This window comes from Sitophilus oryzae, unplaced genomic scaffold (assembly GCF_002938485.1).
Source record: "Sitophilus oryzae breed Bouriz unplaced genomic scaffold, Soryzae_2.0 scaffold_377_pilon_pilon, whole genome shotgun sequence".
NCBI classification, from domain to species: domain Eukaryota; kingdom Metazoa; phylum Arthropoda; class Insecta; order Coleoptera; family Curculionidae; genus Sitophilus; species Sitophilus oryzae.
This window is the reverse complement of record NW_022146948.1, coordinates 370,892-393,527: the sequence shown is the minus strand read 5'-3', so window position 1 is coordinate 393,527 and position 22,636 is coordinate 370,892. Positions and strand designations below refer to the sequence as shown.

The 22,636-nt window shown below is 32.5% G+C and overlaps 1 protein-coding gene across 1 annotated transcript in view; it reads right to left on the bottom strand.

The window, feature by feature from the left end:
• LOC115885210 (GTP cyclohydrolase 1-like) overlaps positions 1-9,731 on the bottom strand; it is a 72,015-nt gene extending 62,284 nt beyond the window's left edge. The window contains exons 1-2 of the mRNA XM_030904038.1: positions 9,585-9,731; positions 973-1,143 (exon numbers count right to left, since the gene is read on the bottom strand). Coding sequence (XP_030759898.1) covers positions 973-1,123 — 151 coding nt within the window. The 5' untranslated portion in view covers positions 1,124-1,143; positions 9,585-9,731. The remainder of the gene's footprint in view (positions 1-972; positions 1,144-9,584) is intronic.
• Positions 9,732-22,636: the final 12,905 nt, after the last annotated feature.

The window sequence follows — 22,636 nt, the reverse complement described above, 5'->3', positions numbered from 1 at the left end:
TATTTTTATATGTATGTATAGGCTCTCAAAGAATAATTGGACCAATAGTTTTATATGTATGTGAAATGTGGATGGTCAATGCAACGGAAAATTTGAGGCAAACAGATTTGGGAAAGGAAAATACTGAGGAATATTTTTAGAGGAAAGAAAGACAACATGGTGGACCGAAAGAACAAACGAAGAAATAAATCAACTACATCGTGCACTGAGTTTAACGGGAGTAGCAAGAATACAAAGAATGAGATGGCTGATGGATCCGCACAAAAACGTTTTTGAGTAAAACAGTTTTACTCTTTCTGTGTGCGTTCGGTCTAAGTAGATCCTAATAATAATATGTACTTATAAATTCAAGCATTTCCTGTTTAATATAAATAATTTATAATTAAAGTATTTGAGGACTATTTATTTATTTTATTATTTTTAGAACCATTACAGAAAATTATATACATGCTCGTGTATAAGAGTAAGTTAATTTCACAAATTTTTAACTAAAATATAAAAAATATGAAAGGAAATTAAAATCAATTTTCATTTTGCTTGTACTCAATTGAAAATTGCGGCACTTTTAAATTTTAAATTCAATAAACACAAAGATTACTTAATTCAGAATCAGTTACATAAAGACCACTATTTTTTATTTTAACAGCCGGGTGGTCGAAGTTCGAAGATCTAAATAAAAAGACACCACGATATTATTCTCTATGAACTCTGAATAAAAAATGGAACTATTAAGTAAACTTCAACACTAACATAGAGCTGTTGTAAATATCTAAGCAATTTATATGTATAGCAATATGTATAAGAAAAAGAATGAAAATTTATAAAATATGAATGGAAAAATAAATATGTAAAGTGAATGAAACAATATTTAAATCTATATTGCAGTTACTAAAAATATGACGTCATAAAACATGTATTATGTTTTTACATTGTTTATTACATGTTTTCATATTTGAGTGGTATAAAAGATACCTGGTGTGGTTGAAGTTCTAGGAGTTCTCGGCGTTCCTGGTGCTTCTCCGTCTTCTAAATAGTCCCAAGTCCGTTGGAGCATTTGGTTGCATTTATTCTTTTTACCATGTTGATTACTAGTACATGCTGAGCCATTTGTTGAAGTCATCATATATGTATATCTGTTTATGTCTGAAAAGATATACTTTTTATTTTATTTGGAAACATTGATATTTAAAACATTCTTTTTGTAATTGGAATTATACAGGGTGAGTCTTAAATAAATGCAACACGTCTAAGATTTTTTTTGTGAAAAAAATTCAAAATATTTTATTTTTCGAAAAATGACTTAAATTTTAAGTCAGCTTTCGAAATATGACTTAAAATCAAATGATTTAAGTCAAAAAAAACTTAAGTTTTCTGTGAGCTTGCAGCTCTGGAACTAATACGTATTTTTGGAATCAAACTAAATTCATTGGACACAATTTTCAATTTATCTCTATACAAAAGTGCTTCATTTGTCCGCTAGAGGGCATCAAACTTTAAAAAAACAAATACGTTTTTTTAAATGTTTTAAGAACCGTTATTCCGATTTGATTGAGATTTTGGGTGTCTATGTTGTGTTAAGTACTTTAACATTTGACTTTCACGAAAATCAAGAAAAAGTACAGGAAGGGTGAAAACTACCTCACCCCTACATAAATTATTTTAGTATAAATATTTTTCAACTCCACCGACGACATATTTTCTTTTCGTAAAATAATGCTTTTATATAGTATTTACTACACTTTTTATCTCTTGTAGAAAAACGCTACATCGCAGAGTTTTTGAGAAAAAAAATTTGGAGAATTTATTTTTCCAAAACAGACCTACAAAATATACAGGGAGGTGTGTGCTATTATATACAGAGAGTAATATTCCGTGCACGTAACTACGTATTTTTTGAATCAAAATAAGTTAATTGTGCATAATTTACATTTACACAAAAGTGCTTCGTTTGTCCGTTAGAGGGCATCAAAACCCGAACGTTAATTAATTTAAAAATTATTATTTTTTTAAGCTTTTTATGAAGCCTATTGTCAAATGTTATTTGTGATACTAACACAAAATTCCATATTTTTGCCAACTAGATTATTAGAGCATAATAGATTTTATGCGCTTCCATAGCTCGATGTGGCAAAAAACATTTTTTATAAGTCAGATTTGGAAAAATATGTTTTTTTCCTCAAAAAGTTTGCACGGTGGCGTTTTTTTTACAAAAGACAAAAAATGTAGTAAATGATTGAGGGACCATATTAAGAAAAGAAATTTGGCCTTCGATAGAGTCGGAAAATATTTATACTAAAATTTATGTAGAGATAGGGGTAGTTTTGACCCTTCCCGTACTTTTTCTTGATTTTTAGAAAAGTCAAATGTTAAAGCACTTAGCAAAACATATCGACACCCAAAATCTCATTCCAATCGGAATAACGGTTTTTAAAATATCTGAAAAAATGTGGTGGTTTTTTTTTAAATTTTGATGCCTTCTAGCAGACAAACAAAGCACTTTTGTACAGAGGTAAATTGTGTTCAATGAACTTATTTTGATTCCAAAAATACGTAGTAGTTCTATGTCCACGGATTATTGAGACACCCTGTATATGAAAAATATTTCTACTAGTATGTATGTGGATAATATACCGGGGGGTGCATTGGCGTTGGAAACATAGTAAATCCCGTGCAAATTTTGTCCAAATATTGTATGCCCTGTTGATTTTACAGCGAGATCTGCGTATGCTGAAAACACATGTCAAATTTGAACAATTTTGGACAAGCCGTTTTTAACTAATTTAAGAAAAACTGTAATTATTTTTAAATTAAAACTGAACAAGTAATAATGCAAAACCAGCAAATGTCAACATACCGTAAGTTGTCAATCTATGATTGTATGTGAACGTACTATATTATAGTATCGTATATGTTATAGGTACCTCGGGTTTGTGTGCCCGATATGCATTTCTGTAATTTAAAACTTGTTCATATTTTCATATTAGACAAAAAAAAGGTTTAGGAAATATAATTTACAGTGACATTATAAGTTGACAACTTAAGATATGTTGGCATTTGCCTGGTTTTGCATTGTTACCTGTACAGTTTTAATTTAAAAATAGATGCAGTTTTTCTTAAATTAATTAAAAACTGCTTGCCCAAAATTGCTGTAAAATTAATAGGGGAGTCAATATTTGGACAGTTTGCATGGGATTTCATATTTATGTTTCCAATGCCGACGCACCACCCGGTATACTGCAGACTCTTGTGGTGTCCAGGACTGTATCTTCATTTCATTCTTTAGTTTCATTCTTATTGTTGCGGACCCGTACCGTGTGAAGTCGGCCTTAGGCTTCAGGCGCCTGCTATGACTCATACGCCAACCGACGTTCGAAGAACGCCGCTAAGAATTTTCGAGATAAGTCTGGATTGTCTGTTTCTCTCATATATAAGCGATGCCCGAAATCTGAAGAGGAGAGAGAGAAAATAACCGATCGACGCGTAGAGTTACAATCGCCGCGCTAATTCAAAATAAATTGCTGTTAGATAAATAATTAGATAAATTGTAAATAAGTTATAAATAGTTCTTTAAGTTTTCTTTTAATCGTTATTGTTTGTTAATTAGTGTTAAATAAATTGTGTTTAAATAAATTGTGACTTTCTATCCACACGGAACCGACGAAAAACGTAACATTATGCTCCAATTGTTTGAGTTCTTCTTCAATGTCTACAGTGTCTACAGGCGCCTCTTAGACGATGCCGAGGAAAACTACAGCTTGTATTGGAATTAAATTTTGTGAGCATAAGGTTTAGCATTTTTTAAAAATATAGTGGGTTTTACAGGGTGTTCCCAAAAAAAGTTACACATCAAAGTTTTTTTTTGTAATGGAACACCCTATATATTATTTGATTTTCGGATTCTAGCAGAAAAATAATGGTGAGTTTCATTAGAGAAATATATGATTAAAATGTAAGGTTTTTGACATATTTAACCTTTTCTAAAAATGAAGAATAAATTTTAGATTTCAATAAAGACTACCTAAATTGGAATTTACTTAGCATAGCCTAATATGTAGTTAAAATAACTATTGTTCTTTAAATAAAATTAAAATTTGACCAAAAAAGTTATATAGGGTGACAAAATTAATATTGAACATTGGTCACATCATGACCACATTATTAACATCCAGTATATTATTCCGATATTCAACGGGGAATTCAGGTCTTTTCAAAAAACTATAAAGGTTTTGCCTATCCCTCAAACAAGATTTTCATAGATATTTTCATGTTTATGGTTTAGTGTTAGTAGATCTTTATTGTTTTATAAAATCTAGGTGGTTGTGAGATACCTGACGTTAGTTTAACATAGTTGTCAGATTAGTTCACCTTTAATAAGTAGTTATCATTTTGTATCAGTCAAAATAACAAAAATTCCAGAAATTTGCCGAAAATGGAAACTTATCCTACATCAGAGAGACTTGATATGATTATCTATTAATTGGTGACTACAGTGTGCATTCACCAATTAACAGAATTTTTAAATGCTCCCGATTTATCTGGTTTGGACTTTTGTTTTATCGAGATATGTCAGAGACAGTGTAAGACAGACTACATGAGAGGAATGATTGTCACTGCTTTTCGAAGTAGAACTCCAGATATGCTTCTTTAAAGTACGTCTACTGGTAATCTCACCCTGTATAACTTTTCGGGTCAAATTTTATTTTGGTTTCATATACAGTGATTATTTTAACTAAATATCAGGCTATACAGGATAAATTACAATTTAGGTAGCTGTTATTGAAATGTAAAATTTATTCTTCATTTTCACATAATGTGAAGTATGTCAAAAACCTTACATTTTAGAGATATGTCTCTTTAATGAATTAATATATACGGTGTTCCATTACAAAAAAAACAACTTTGATACCTAACTTTTTTAGGGACGCCCTGTAGAACTCTCTATATTTTTAAAAAATGCCCTAAATAATGATATAAATTATGCCACCCTTTACAATATGTGATTCAAGTAGGCCATTTACATCTTGCTGATAAAAATCACTAATCCTTCTCCAGGCAACCACTTTCCAAAACTTTTTAATTTGTAAATTTAATAATTTAATTATTAATAAATTAAGTAATTTCTTTAATTTGATCTTTAATACCACAACTGCGCGTGGGACAATTTTTGACCATATGCGCCTAATATCTATGTTGTCGCTTCTCATCATATCAACTCGTTGATTTGTCATTGAGTTACATACATGTAAATATTTCCTATCCAATATAGAATTAATTAAACCGTGTGTAAGTGAGCCGTGTAAAATAAGTCCCTGATGTGAAGAATGCAAAAGTATACTTTTAATGTAAAAATATCGAAAAAATGTTAGTGTCTTTTTCAAAAGCGAATATCTCCAACAAAAATAAAGCTAGTGAGATGAACCAAATAACAAACTATCGAGAAAGGATGTATCTAGAAGACAAAATAATTTTTAAAATGCTTACTGCCTTAACATATTCCACAGGGTGTTTCAAACTCTCATCAAAATATCAACATTTTGTTTTCCCTCGTATAGTTGACAGATTGAGACTTTCATTTTTAATTTTGAAAAGTCAAATATTTTAGCTGCATATTCGGCCCACTAGAACAAAATATATTAAACTCTAAAGTACCTACATCAAAATTTTAACGTGCCCATGCCGGTGAGTTTAGATTATATGAATAAAGAAACGAATTTTATAATCATAATTGAGGAACAGTTAATAATAAATAAAATTAATTAGTAATATATAAAATTAAAAACTAAACAATAACATTTTACAAAAAAGGTAATAAATGCCGTATTTCCCAGTGTTTTTTAACACATGATGGTCATTGTTTTACACAATAAATAGCACTGTTTTTAATATTTTTAACTTTTTTATTGACTTGAAAATAGGTAGCATTTTCGCAGGTATGTTAAAACCGTAAGAACAACAATTTCTACATAAATCTATATCTATATGGTATTGCGTTTCAAGGTTATAAGTTATATCGGGTAAACGAACAAAGACAGCTGGCCGTCAATCACACGTAACTATTTTTTCTGCGTACGCTAGGCTAAGGTTTGACTTTGAAATAATTAGACTAGAACTAGAATTTTATAAGGCTTGGTAATTTATATACAGTATGTTGAATATGGTATTACCTTTTTTTTGAACTCCCATGGTCCAATTACTTTAATCAGGGCATTGAAAAAATTCTTCAAATATAATTCTAGACAAAATAAAACACTACTTCACTTTAAAAATAAACCGTAATACACCAAAACACTTTATTCACTGGACGATCGTTTTGCTAACCATGTTAGCATCATCAGCAAATGATTAAAATCGAATCTAGTTTTAATCATCATCATGTTTTGTGTACTGTGGTGAATTAGTGTTTTATTTTGTTGATGTAACACCAAAGATTCCAAGTTCCAACCTTAACTGTAAACTTCTAAGCATTTTTTTCAGTGCATGTACAGGGTGGGTCAAATTGGAAGCTTTTAAAGGGAAACACCCTATAGCACCCTTTTCTATAGGGGATAGACGAAAACTAATATCGGTGTCTAGAGCTCAATTTTTACCAAAAACTTGATGGTGAAAACCGCACATCGATATCTGTTACCGTTTCGGAGTTACGGGGTGTTTCTCAAAAATGTGCATTTTTAAAAAATCGCTGTAAATATTTTCCTAATATTTTCGTGAAAATATTTCCAAAGCACCTTTTTACGTAGAATTTAATGGTTTAAATATAATTTTTTTAAAATTAATAATTTAAGAGTTAGTTTGGGATATATATATATATATATATATATATATATATATATATATATATATATATATATATATATATATATATATATATATATATATATATATATATAGATATATATATATATATATATATATATATATATACAAAGAAAGAATTTATTGGGCAAGTCCACAGAAAGATTAGTCATGATACATGACTAAAACATGACTACCCGTAGACACTCAGTGTTTCTGCCTTCCGGCTTCATCAATACAGGAGGAATCAGCAACGATGAACTAGCGATCCTGAAAAAGAGAAAGAAAAAAGGAGAAGCAAACGAGGCACAAAGGCGCCATTTGCAGCTGGTCCGGCAGTAGCTTACAATTTGAAGCGTTACTACCGAAACCGCCGCGGAGGCGTTCCAACACACCTCGCCGCTATCACCCTGGCCCAGAGAAAACAATAAACAAAGGAAAGTTATCGTGGAAACTATAAATATAGTTTCCACGATAACCTCCCTTTGTATATATATATATATATATATATATATATATATATATATATATATATATATATATATATATATATATATATATATATATATATATATATATATATATATATATATATTTAATTAAGTGAAAAGAACTTAAAATTACCTTTCCAAAAATATAGCACACTTCATATTTTGTTATAGTCCCCTTTGAAATACAGCATTTTTATAAATTCGCCACTTTTAACTAGTAGGCTTTGGACCCCTTATTGATGATCTGCCCCTAATGGAACTCGAATACAAATGTTTCCAGCAAGACGAGGCACCGCCACAGAACGCTGAAGTTATGAGCAATTTTTTTCAGCTAATTTCAAGAATAATAACTGAATAGGTAACCAAGTATCCAGCCGATGGCCGTCGAAGCCGCCGGACTTAGTGCCTGTTATTCTTAGTGGATTTTTCTCTTTGAGAAAGAATAAATAATTCTTATTTTTAAATTACCCGTATAATCTAGACAAGAATTAGAAGTACTTAGCCGTTATGCGAGGGTATCTTTTACCCCCACTGAGTTAATTAATTCCGCGAGAAATATTCAAAAACAGTCCCGCCTGTCCATAACAGAAGACGCTCGAACACCTGTAGCAAAATCTCATGTCTTGATTTGCTATTAATTTTATTGTTATTAGATATAGTTTAAATGTGTTGATGTTGTTAAATATAGTTTAAATTTAAATTGATATAAAATTCTGGATCTCTCATTGCAATTGCAAATATTATTTTCGTTTTAATTGCTGCTCACAGCTACAATTTGTTGCATTACAGCTGGCGCCGTTCAAAGCCTACTTATTCAAAGTAGGCGAATTTTTAAAAACTCTATATCTCGAAGATGAAAATATCTAATATGCTACATTTTTGGAAAGGTAAAATGAAGTTCTTTGCAATGAATTAAAAATATACAAGGTGTCCCATATAAAAAATCAAATTTTCTGTTGATAATTCTTAAATTATTAATTTAAAAAAAATATACTTAAACCATTAAATTCTACGTAAAAAGGGGTTTTGAAAATGTTTTCACAAAAATACAAAATTTTTCATAGCAAAAAAGTTACAGCAATTTTTTAAAAATGCACATTTTTGACCCCGTAACTCGTCATGTTTTTGATAAAAATTGAAAAAGTGCTCCAGACACCTATATTAGTTTTCGCCTATCTCCTGTAGAAAAGGGTGTTTCTCTTTGAAAGCGTCCAATTTGACTCACCCTGTACACGGCTTTCAGAAATATTTAGTGCGATAAAAAGTAAAGTTATAAATTTTTATTAACTTTATAATTGTCTTTTGTTTATTTTTATTTCATTTTCTGACAGTTCAGGTAAAACCTTCTGAAAAATTGTACATTTAAAATGTTCTATTACCTCGAATTTTACTACTGAATATATCTGAAAACCCTGTTGGCACTTGCATCAGGATAATGTTAGATTGTGATGTATTTTATTATAAAATTTCTAAGATCAGACGTTCACAAGTAGGTACTTTGTAGAAAAAAAAATCAAAGAATGATTGGCTAATAAAAAGTATTTAAAATCAAAAAAAAATAATCAAAAAAACCATCAAAAATACAAAAATTATCAATATTTATTTCAGCAGCGTAATACAAGTACCTACAGACGAAAAGGTATTACTCTTCAAAACAGTAAAAATACGTAAGGGGCGGCCCCTAGTGGCTCCAAGTAGTGGGGCCACTAGGGCCACATACTAACATCGAAATCGAATTTATCATGTCAAGAAACATCCAGACACCAATATTCATCCAGATATCGACGTTAGTACAGAAATTATTTGGAAAAAACCGAAATAAAAATGAAATTTCTACACCCTGTAACTCCGAAACGAAGCATTTTAACACATACATTTTTTACTTATTTTTATCTGCAGAATATAGTGCCAAAGATTCCCGATTACACTTCGGACTTCCCTGTATATTGAAAAATAAAAATTTTCTTGGGATAAATGTGTTTCTTTCTCAAAAAGTGATACAAATAATGAAAAAAAAATAATGAAAAGTGATATAATAATGATATTACTTAAAAAACTAGTTCTTTAAATATTTTCTATGTAGAAAGTGCCTCTAGTAAAATCTATAAAAAAAGTACTTGCAAGAGTCTTGCAACAAGACGAAGATTGGACCCTGCAGGACCAAGACTACTATTAGTGAGTTTTGGTCTTGGTCTTGCATCTGCTCATCACTAAAGTAAACCAAAATAATATCAAAAATTGGACTTGGAAATGACACTCAGTGAAACTTTAATTGGCTCGCCATTTACATTAAAATGTTACCTTTTATTATTTGATGTCTTTATAGATATCTACAGTATGAACCAAAAAAAATAAATGCACCAATCACAACGGTGTTTACGCGTGCGAGATGCGGACGGGTTTTAGCGAATGACTGTCGCGTCCGAAGAACCACCCGATGGCTGAAAAGCGACTGTAGGCGGCGCGCCACGCTGATAGCTTTATATGTTATACTTGCTCCTATTCTTTTCTCTCTTCCATCCGTCGTAACGGCGGACTTTTTGTCCGGGAGGCCTCCGGATTTTCCAGAATCAAGTGGATGCTGGTCAGAGCCTTTCACCGATACAACAAGAACAAGATTTGATCGTAAAATGTCTTTTTGGAAGAAAACTATTCTCTATTTAAAGACTTCAGTAGTTAAAGTACCGCACGATCGAAAAAAAGGCGTCAATGACGGCTGTGAGTGACAAGCGATGATAATTTTGGCGAGGCCAATCTCTAAACGTCATTTACCATCCCAATAAACATTTTTGTTTTTATAATAGTTACTGCAACTGTTATATAACCTACATTATACAGGGTGAGTCTTAAATAAGTGCAAATATTTTCAGGGGTGGTATATTTCGACCTCAGGAACACGTCTATGAGGTTTTTTCGCTAAAAGAAAAGGTTGAAAATCATGCATATTCTTTTAAATTTTCCTGTATATTTTTCAAAAACTTTTTAGAACCGGCTGTTCACTGCAAATTTTCCCACGGTATAATATCTTAATCTCTGATATTACCATAGTTACGGCTTTACTCTATGATTACGGCAATAAAAGGGATGCAAATACAGAAAAAATCCGGTGGCCCTTAAGATTTTTCAAAGAAAATCAATTTTTTTTTATTTTTCAAACCTAAGTAACTCGATTATTTTGGACTTATCTGAAAAATGGTAAAGAGAAAATATGTTTCTTTTATCGAGATCTGCTAGCCCTGAAAGTATTTGCACTTATTTAAGACTCACCCTGTATATCCTATAGTTATACAGGGTGAGTTTCCTAAGATGTTCTTTATGGGTACCTCGGAAACTACTGGAGATAGTGAGTCGGTTAAATGGGGAAAGAATTGCAGTTTTATAGGGTCATAAATATGCGCCCTTCAGATTTTTGTAAAAGTTCATGGCTTACTACCTAGATATTTCGAAAAAAATAAATTTTGGTATTTTAAAAATTGTCCCTAATTTCATTATAATCTATTTTATAGACAAAAAGTTTTGAGATAAAAGTTGTAGGTAATCACATCCCTAATGAGTTTGTGTTTTCAGATTTTTTCTAAAGCCTGTCATTTTTGACATGATGACACAGACATATGTTTTTTTTAAATGGAAACCATAATTGGCCATGACTTCATAAAAGCGCCATTTTTAAGCATTTCAGCGATATAAGCTATAATCACAAGATTAAACGAACTTACCTGAAGTGAAGTTCAATCTTGATTATATGAAGGTCTCGTCGAAATAAATAAGTACAATGTAGTACCCTTTTCTGCGTACTGCGACCACACATTTTAAAGCCTAAACAAACAAATTTCAACATGCCCCTCGCTTCCCTGCTCCCTTACCTCATTATATGCCCTTGCATCATTTCTTATTTAGTCAATTTAAAGATACTTATTATGTTGTTGTAAATTGAGGTTGAGGGTGGGAGGGAACTTATTTATTTTCGACGAGACCTTCATATAATCAAGATTGAACTTCACTTCAGGTAAGTTCGTTTAATCTTGTGATTATATACGGTCTCGTCTCATAAATAAGTACAATGTAGATTTTAAAGTAATAACAACAACATAATCTTTTCTCCCATTTCTATATTGAAAATATATAAAGATTAATTTCTCAGCAAAACTATTCTCATTATCCATCAAGGATCTATTGTAAACAGTAGCGAGCATTCTAGAATTTTTAGACCAACCAGCAGCGAGTCTGATGGTATCAAAATTTAACCCTTTCCTGGCAGCTGCTGAAGTTACAGCATGCCGTGTACTATGAGCGGTAAAATGATCCGTATCAATCCTACTCTTATTTAGGACAATTTTAATCCAGCGCCCCAAGGTTTGAGTGGATGTTTTCTTATGCGGTTTCTTGATTGTTACGAAAAGAGAAGTTATACTTCCTCTAATGCTCTCTGTTCGTTTCAGATACTCTACTAACGTGCTAGCTACGCATAAATTAGCGTCTTTCTTGAAATAAGGTAAGCGTAAAAAGGGTTGCGGCTTATTTCTACCGAATGTTTTTAATCTTGCGCTAATTTTTATATGTATTTCCCCTAACTTCCGAAAAATTTCCCTTTTATCAATAAGCGATAGTGTTTGTAAATGTTGACCCGATGCTAAGGCCAGTAATGTCACTAATTTATGCGTAAGCCCCTCCAAGGTTAACTCATAATTATTTTTTATTTTTAAATAATTAAGTACTACGTACGTAGGATCCCAGGTATTTTCGTACTTGGGCTTACTAGGTCTCAACATATATATTCCCTTAAAAACCTTTGCATACGAAAATCTTGTAAGAGGTCTGGGCCCGCTATCTGTGCTATGGCTGCTCTATAAGAACTTAATGAGCTAAAAGATGCGCCTTCGTTAAAGAGTTGAGTCAAAATATTAGAACGTTGGAACCCGAAACCGAGAAGGGATCTAAGTTCTTAACGCTACAAAATTCCCACCATTATTTAAGCCCTGAGTTATACTGTTTCAAGGTGTTACTTGTTATTGAAGACATGCAAATTTCCAGCGCTTCTTCTGGAACATTCCCTAAGAGCAAGGCTTGCCCGATAGCCGGACCTTCGGGTGGGGAGATCCGCTAAAAGAAGTAAATATTTATTAATTTAAAAAAAATAATCGGCTCATCTATTAACATCGCCCTTAAAACCGAATACCAAGGTTGCGAAACCCAGTTGGGTACAACCATTATACCTTCTGCCTGATCAGAAATAAATTTTTTTTTGCAGAGCCTTTGGGACCATTGAAAATGGAGGGAAAGCAAAAAATAAAATGTTTCCCAATTTGTTGTAAAGGCATCAATGGCGTACATATCTGGGTCCCTGTGCCACGATATGTATTTCTTGCATTTAGCATTTATATGCGTAGCAAACAAATCTATTTCCGGTAAACCCCACTTATAGTGACCAATTTCCCAAATGCCCAGCTCGCTAAACTCCATTCTGTCTCGACCTTAAATTCCCGGGAAGCCCTGTCAGCTTCCTTATTCTCTTGAGATCTAATATAAGAGGCTACGATAAATAATCTCCTTTCCTCACACCATTGCCAAATTATTCGAGGGAGATTGTTTAACTTGAAATTGAACACTTTATGTTCTATGTAATATATATGCCAGTGCAGTAACACTACTGCACTGGCATATAGGGTAGACAACACTGTGTACCCTGCACAAACTAGAAACGTTAGATAAGTCATTAACAAAGCATTTCAAGCCAAAATAAACAGCTTTTAACTCCCTAAAATGTATGTGTTCTTCTCATTCGTAGGTAGGCCAGAGACCTTGAGAACTTATGTTATTGCAACAAACACCCCATCCAATATCTGATGCGTCAGAGAATATTTCCATAGAATATTTACTATATGATAATAAGTTTTTGCTAATAGGTATGTTTCGAATCCACCAATCGGTATCAACACATAACTTCTTAGAAATTTTCATAGTTCCGTTATAATTTCCTTTATTACTCTTTAACGCTAAAATTTTTTCTCTCTCGAAACAATTCGGTATATAAATAACCGTACTTAATGGCTGGACATATGGATACCAACTTCCCTGTTAACCTTACAAACTCCCTTGTAGTGCATTTCTTCCATCTTAAAAACTTTTTTAAATGCAAAATTATTTTTGTGATTTTTTCCCCTTGAACAGAAATAGTCATATCCATAGAGTTAAATTTAAACCCCAAAAACGTCACAATTTTTTGTGGAGATAATACTCTTTTTATAGTTTACAATAAACCCCATATTCGAGTAGTCCAATTGTTTCTAATACATTTGCTAAACATGCATCATAAGAATCTCCTAGTAATTAAAAATCATCTAAATAAACAACTGAAACGTGAATATGTCTGTAATAAACTGATTTTTACATGGCTGTGCCTTAGAAATAACCCCTATACTAAGCAATCTCCGAATGTTGCCCTCAATTGTCTTATGTTGTTGCACCGACCATTTATGTCTACCTGAGATTATGTTATGTGATGGTCTCATCACAAACGGAATTTTAAAACCTTGCAACCATGCCATAATACATCTATTATCCCTATACATCTTCCCTGAGAACGCGACCTTACGCCGAAGTGTTGTATTCGGTTCCAGGTCCGCCTTTGACGTGGGCGGTTGTAGGAAGTTTCTCGAACATTGAGTCTGTCCTGTTTCCCTCCCTGCTGATGTTGAGGCAGACATTTGAATTTAAATGCGGCGTGGAGTAGATCTGGCTGTCTTTAACTGACTGGATGAGTAGTTCCGCCTTCCTTCCAAATCCTCACCAAATAACAGGTATCCAAAGGGGATTAAAGTTAGAGTGGTTTTCCAATTTTTATTTAAATCGAAAGACACTAGTTCCCTCCTCGATATTGACTCGGAATGGATAACACCAGTTATAAAACGTTCTGTGTCGTTTAGGGTCTCTATATAATGCTTTATATTCCTTTCTCCCTCCTCTCCTTTTTCCTCTAAAATTTTTGCCATTACTTGGCCTATAGCCGACAAACTGGCTGCTAATCTTGATTGAATTTTAGCCAATTTCATCTCTGCACTCCACATTATCATGTATGGCCTGTTTCCCCATTAAATTTAACTGTGGTGGTCCTAAAGAGGTGGCATTCTCTGGAGAGGGGTACTTCTCCATTAATAGGTTAAGAACGGGTTCTTCAAGGCCGGTTTTTGCGATGTGTATCCATCTTTCTGCAATTTCCGGTTGAATCGGTGGTGTCGTGGTATTTTTCCCGTCTACCTTATCTCCTAAAACCGCTAATAAACCTTCCTACAAAGGTTTAGGTAGGCTCTTTCCAATACCTTTTTCAATAAGTGTACTAGCGCTTTCACCTATAAGAAAATATCATGATATGTAAACACATATTGGGGCTAACTCATGCTTAAGGAGTTTATAAATCTTATACAGCTAGCTTAGCAAAACGTCATTCCATAAGGACAACCACCAACGTGCCCTTATGGGACTACCAACTTTGAAAATAAAAGCAAGACAGCCATGCGATAAGTATTCACCAATAATACATATATACCAAGCTAGAGTAACCACCAACGTACTCTGCTGTATTAATGTAATAAGTGGGAAAAAACTAGGTAATATAAGCATTCACTGAGGTATTCGCCAACAATACCTACACACCAAGCTAGAGTAACCACCACTGTACTCCGCTACAATTAACGTGAATAAATTTAATGTCCTATAAACCAAGCTAGAGTAACCACCACGTACTCTGCCATATTAGTGTAATATAAGGATAAGTGGAAAAATCTAGATAATATAAGCATTCACTAAGGTATTCACCCACAATACCTTAGAAGAAACCCAAGCTTAGAAGAAATCCCCCTACTATTCAGGTATTGTATATGTATATGTTATATGTTTATTTACCTTTATTTCTAACATCTCAAACACTGCTTCTAATCTCGTCCTCAGAATCTTGCGAATAATCACTACTATTCGCCTGCCTCTCAAAACTTGTTACACTTTCCTCTTCCGAACTTGTCACTAATCTTTTTCTTTTATGCATGTTTTTATTTTCTAATAACTTTAATCGCTTATCCATCCGTTTAAGATAATCTAAAAAACACTCCGCTCTTCGGAGCGAGAGCGCGATCGATATCTTTTACGCGACATTCGATGTGGGTCGTACCGCACACAAAAAAAGACTAAATAAGAAATGATGCAAGGGCATATAATGAGGTAAGGGAGCAGGAAAGCGAGGGGCATGTTGAAATTTGTTTGTTTAGGCTTTAAAATGTGTGGTCGCAGTACGCAGAAAAGGGTACTACATTGTACTTATTTATGAGACGAGACCGTATATAATATGTATTTTTCACAAAGTTACTGAGTTATAGTCAATTCTTATCTTTCTTGACTTATTTCACTTAGTTGGCAGGGTGTTCTTTTTTTGTTATGATTTATCGTCGTCTTTGACACCGTTTTTTTTCGTATGGTATTATACCCTTTCCAATAACTTATAATACATATATCACCCTTTCTGTAATACTGAACCAAATACTTTTTTTATTTCTTTAACATAATGTATTATATTTTAATACAGCATGAATGAAAATTAATAATTAGCTTCTATATCGGTCTACAAGATTTTGCTAACAAGAAAAAAAATCATTGGAGCCTATATTTTTTTAGAGAAAAATAAATGAAAATAAAAGAAAATAAATCTTACTTTTAGGTGAGGAATGTCACTACGAGAAATAGCACATGTTTTTTGAAACAATCTGTATGTGCAATAATAGGTTAATAGAAATGTCCATGTGTTGTGAATTAATCCAGTCTTATTGATTAAGTTTTTACTTGTGATAAGGTAATATTACTATTTTTCATATTTTTGGCCAGATGGAATATTTTTAGGTATTTCCAAAAGCTGACAATTGTTTAGTGCATTGTTCAACGGATATTCGTGGTTGAAAACTATACGGAATTAAAGACAACTAATATAACTTAAATTGTGAGGATTATCCAGCATAATTGGTAAAAATTAGCTATGACAAATTGTTTTCAACAATAAATTAATTTTAACAATCAAAATAAAAAACAATAAATCTGTACAAAATTTCCAGAGAGCTTAATGATGAATATAATATGCAATATACAGGGTGAGTCTTAAATAAGTGCAACTATTTTCAGGGCTTGTAGATCTCGATAAAAGAAACCATATATTTTCTGTTTTCAAATACATAAGTCCAAAATAAGGACTAAGTTATTTTACTTTTAATTTTTTTCTGGTTTTTCTTTCTTGTAAAATCTACTACGTATGTGGCCACAATATCAAGAAATTATGTTTTTTAAGTAAAGTTTTTTTTAAAACTAAAAAAAGTCAAAATTTCAAAATTTTATTTTTTTTTCTCATAAAAACCTCATAGGCGTGTTTCTGGGATTGAAATATACTACCTCTAAAAATATTTGAATTTATTTAAGACTCACCCTGTATAATCAAAATCAGAATAATAAAAAGTACAAAATATAAAAAATAAATTATATACAGGGTGGTCCGAACTGTATTCCGGAAACTTCGGCAGCATATTCTGAATGGAAGGGCATACCTGAGGTGCGACTCAAAAAGTGCATAATAAACAGTTCTAGCCACTGACAAGTTAAGTTCCTTAGAAACAGATCTTAATGCAAAACAGGCAGAGCTCAATTTTTTTGGCAAAGCTTCGATATGCATGTCCCATTTCAGAGAATTGTCCACAACAAGCCCTAAGAATTTTACAGATTTTATGACGTCAATGGTGGTGTTGTTAAGTATAAAAGGCTGCAGCGAGTTTTTATACAACAAAGCTTTAGTTTTAGAAATGTTGAGACTTAGGAGGTTCGAATCGCACGAAGATTTCATGCTGGTGATTAAGTCATTTGATATAATCCTATGAAGTGCCGTGACGTCCTTGTTGCTCCAAGTGAAGCTAGTGTCGTCGGCAAAAAGACATATTTTACCATTGATGTTTATGTTAGGAATGTCGTTAATAAACAGAAGAAACAAAATGAGGCCTAGTACTGAGCCTTGTGGTACTCCACATTCTATTGGCTTGCTAGAAGACAGCTTGGTATCCACCCTCACAAGTTGACTTCTGTTGCTCAGATACGACTTAAACCATTCGAGAGATGTTCCTCTGAACCCATAGTGCTGCAGTTTACTAATTAGGATCTTATGATTTACACAGTCGAACGCCTTAGAAAAATCACAGAAAATTGTTGCTGTAGAATGATGGTTGGAGTAAACTTTATTAAGGAGGCGAATTATAGCGTCATTTGTGGACTTGTTGCTTAGAAATCCAAACTGATGTTCAGTAAGTATTTTGTACTTAAACAGAAAAGATACCAGCCTTCCTTTAACCAACCTTTCTATGATCTTAGATAGTAGGCGATAGTTAGAAGCTTCATCTTTGTCTCCTCCTTTATGCAGAGGAATGATTATTGCCGTCTTAAGACATTTTGGAAAAATACCATTTTGAAATGACATGTTTATTAAAGTAGTTAGGTGATTCAGAGTGCTTTCTGGCAGATTCGAAAACATTTTTAAAGTTAGCCCGTCGGTCCCAGATGAGGATTTATTTTTGATGGTATTAGTTGTACTGCGAAGCTCTTCTAAAACTACGGGCGAAAAAAAGAAACTGTGTAAGTTTACATTATCATTATAAATATATGAAAATGGATCATGAGAAGGACATATGGTATTAGTTAAGTTTTTTGCTACATTTACAAAGTAATCGTTAAGGTTCTCAGGTGAGGTAGAGATATTGCTAGACGAAGAAGCTTTGTTTCTCAAATCATTCACAATAGACCATGTTTCTTTAGCAACATTACCAGAATTGACTATTCTCCTGTTATAATAAAGGTCCTTAGCGGCTCTTATAGTCTTATGATAAATTTTTCTGTATAGTTTTACGTAATTGTGGAAGAAGACACTGTCTGAGAATTTTTTTAAGTGAGATAATGAACAAAATTCACAATAGACCCTGTTTCTTTAGCAACATTACCAGAATTGACTATTCTCCTGTTATAATAAAGGTCCTTAGCGGCTCTTATAGTCTTATGATAAATCTTTCTGTATAGTTTTACGTAATTGTGGAAGAAGACACTGTCTGAGAATTTTTTTAAGTGAGATAATGAACGCATGTTTTTAGAAGATATGCGTAGACCTTTAGTGGTCCAAGGTTTATTATGCTTATTTTTGATAGGCCTAAGAGGAAAGGATTTGAACGCTAGACTGGTTAATGTTTTTACGAAAATAGAAAATTCGGTGTCGACATCATAAGATCGAGTATCCCAGTTGGTTGTTTTACATAAGTGGCTGAACTTTTGAGCATTCTTTTCTGAAAAAATACGGCATAATTTACGAGGGGCATTTTTGCTTTTAGACTTTATCGAAAATTCAGTTAAAACTGCTTCATGATCAGAGAGACCCGAGCTAAAGACGTTGCAGGCGATGGAGTTAGGATCAAAAGATGACACAACATAGTCTATAGTACTAGAACTGGTTTTGGATATTCTGGTAGGTGAACTTACATGCATGGCTATTCCAAAAGAATCAAAAATGGACTGAAGAAACTCCTGAGCAGCACATACACTAAGAAAGTCAATATTAAGATCACCACACAAAATTAATTTGCTTTTTAAGGGCAGGGACTTAAGCAAGTTTAGTAGATTATGACAGAATAATTGCACGTCAGAGTCAGGTGTTCTATAAATACAAATAATGTAAAGGTCATAAGCATTATGGTGGACAATGAAAAATTCGAATACTTTTTCAGATAACAAATCATTGTACCTAGTTACATCGGAACGTAACAAATCTCTTTATTTTATCTGAAAAAATAAAAAAAATATAGGATTGAGCCACTTTTGAGAAACATCCGGTATATGCATACTTTGTAATTACTCTTTTTCATACATAACGGATTTCCCCGGATTTTCAAGTAATTTGCGACTGCTGTTAAAGTTCGCAATTGCGCCTACTCCAACTATTAAAAGAGAGTTACGAGTGAAAATTATGAGACTTAAAAATAAATTGCTACCGCGAAAACGACGTTCCTAATTGTTTTGATTATAACATGACTTCAAAAAGACATACAGGGTGGCCAATTAGTGCGGGGAAGTTAAGTATCGACGTTGTTGCAGTGAAGATATGAAAAAATTTTAATATAAATGTTGTATGGTTATAAATCAATTCAAATTATTAGGAATGTCGCATACAAATTATAATTTTTCTGCATTATATTGGTATCATAATACAAAAATGGTATTTAGTAGTATTGGAACGGCATTGGAACACCCACCAGAGACCAAAGATATAGGGGAGGTTATATCGAGTGTCCCCAAGTAAATATCCAGTGGGTACAATAAAGAAATTTGGGTATATATCTGGTATATACCCAGAAGGCGTGGAGTATATACCCATTGCGGGAATATTTCGTCAGTGAACCCCTTTGTAAAATTCGATTACCTAACCTAAATTGAACTGTCCGCGTTGTGCTGTATTTTCGATACAATTAAAGTTATTGCTGTGGTTATTGTGCTATTGTATTGTCTTTGTGTGGTAAGATATGTAAGATAACAACAAATTGTTGTTAAAATTTGTTATAGTATGTTAAATTAACAAAATAAACATACTTGTGTACATAGTATTTACCCAAATTCATGTACCCTGTTTTTATCCTTTGGGTATACAGGGTGTCCCAGGCTGAGCGTGCATTAGAAGTTTCTAGAGAACTACAACATCTAGCTCGGAGATTTGCAATGGCGGCACTTCCGGAAATACCGGAAGTTGACAGCAACTTTCTTATTTTAAATGGGTGCCCCCATTTTTTATTACATACTTAAATTATCTGTAAAATTTTATTAATTTTGATATCAAACACTCTAGATCTAACAGTCACCGTTTTTGAGATAAAAAAATATTTAAAATTTTTGGACGAAAAAAACTGCCTGTCAAAAATATGTGTATAGCCTAAACGTCAAATTTAGTGATTACTACAGCCACTGTGCCATAAAGATAAAACATGTAGCTATTTATTTCAAAAATTAAATTGTTCGAATGTCATATAATAATGGCCGCAGCTGTCATAGCATTGAGCGATTAAAAAATTATCATAAATCATTTTTCAAATGGAACCCACTTTTTTTATTTCACTAGTGAAAAGGCTTTTCAATTCGTTACTTTTTGACTATACATGTTCCTATACCTAAAATAAATCGTTTAAAAGTTATTTAAGATTTTGTTTTAAAGCGTATATTTTTCTTGATTTTAACCAGTAGCCTATGACTTTAAACGTCAAGTGATGTAAAACAATAGATCTGGCCATGTCATATTGTGACGCTTTGTTCAAAAAGCAGCATCATTTCCTAGCCAACTTTGCGCTGTTTTTTTCGACCATATGGAATATTATTAATAATATCAACTATTAGATATCACTAAAGAGCGAAAATACGAGATATATTGTTATAAATACACTTTCTAAACTCTTAAGGAGGGGCAGACAGTATTTATAATATAGGAAATTCAAATAATTCGTTTTTTGACAGATGGAAGTAAATTGTCTGACCGTTTGACACTTAATGTCAAAGGAAGCTAGATAAAATCAAGAAAAATATACGTTTTCAAATTAGATCTTAAATAACTTAAAAACGATTTATTTTAGGTATAGGAACATGTATAGTTAAAAAGTAATGAATTAAAAAACCTTTTCATTAGTAAAATAAAAAAGGGGGTTTCCATTTGAAAAAAATTATTTATGATAATTTTTTAAACGCTTAATCCCATGACAGCTACCGCCATTATTGTATGACATTTGAACAATTTAATTTTTGAAATAGATAGCCACATGTCTTCTCTTTATGTCACAGTGGCTGTGGTAATCACTAAATTTGACTTTTAAGCTATATAATTTTTTTTGACAGGTAGTTTTTTTCGTCCAAAAATTTTAAATGTTTTTTTTCTCAAGAACGGTTAATGTTAGTTAGAGAGTGTTAATATCAAAATTCATAAAATTTTACAGGGAATTTAAGTATGTAATAAAAAATGGGGGCACCCATTTAAAATAAGAAAGTTGCTGTCAACTTCCGGTATTTCCGGAAGTACCGCCATATTGAAAATATTTTTAATCGATAGATCTTGATGTAAAACAATAATGTGCAAAAAATCTCCGATCTAGATATTGTGGTTCTCTAGAAACTTCTAATACACGCTTAGCCTGGGACACCCTGTATACCGAATGCAAAACATGGGGTATTTATCCAAATTTCAATATACCGGGTGTTTGCCCATCTTGGAGTCAGTGGTGGCTATGAAATAAAGATCGCTGTCATTTTATATGTAAAATTTTATGGGGAATGTCATCGATCGTCATTTCCAAGCCAAATAAACGCGTTTTTTTTCTCGATCATAAAAAAAATGAATAAGCTACTAAACGTTATTATCTAATTTAACGAAAACATAAAAGAAGCCGCTAAGAAATTAAACTGAGTAAAAATGAACGGTTACGGTTACTACGGTTACAAGGTTTACGTTTCTATGGTCGATTGGGTTTCATTTCAGGGTTATTTTATGCGTTACGTTCATTATTTTAAGTATGTAAAAACGATCAATTAATTATGAAGAGATATTGAAGATTTTCTAGACATGTACAGGGTGTTTTCGTGTGTTTTATGAGTAGAGATAGAAGATGCGGTATAAGATGCGGTTTTCACATCACTGTACTACTTTTTTACGAAACTAAAAATGCTACACACAGATTTGTTCTAGCCCATGATACAAAGAAAACAAGGTAAATATGATCGATAGCGGCTCCAATTTCGGTCAGTTTGCGCATATCACCTGTGACGTCATACACCATACAAAAAAATATCCATATTGTTCAATTGCCGCTAAAAAAGATCTATAATAGGGAAGAATTAAGACATAACCTCAAATTTACGTCAAATCATTTAGTTTGACATTTGAAAAGTAATTCTCATATTTATTATGTGTCATCAGTTTGACGATTTGAAATTGGCGCGCGGAGCTTGCCGACCAATAGTGCACTTATCACCTGTGACGTAGTGATCTGCGCAATATCATACCTTGTTTTCTTTGTATTATGGTTCTAGCCTTAGATTAACAATAAAAGTTCTAGCCCCCTAGGTTTCTGAAATACAGGGCAAATTAAAAATTTAATAATATTCTTTTAAACTAGGTTGATTTATGTTAAAAAATTAAATAATGCATTTATGAAACTAATTGAGTATATTACATCTTTAGAAAGCTCGTAATAAGACCAATTAAATAAAAAATTATATACAGGGTATCCCATTTGAAAAAAGATAAGTTTGGGTCATATTTCAAA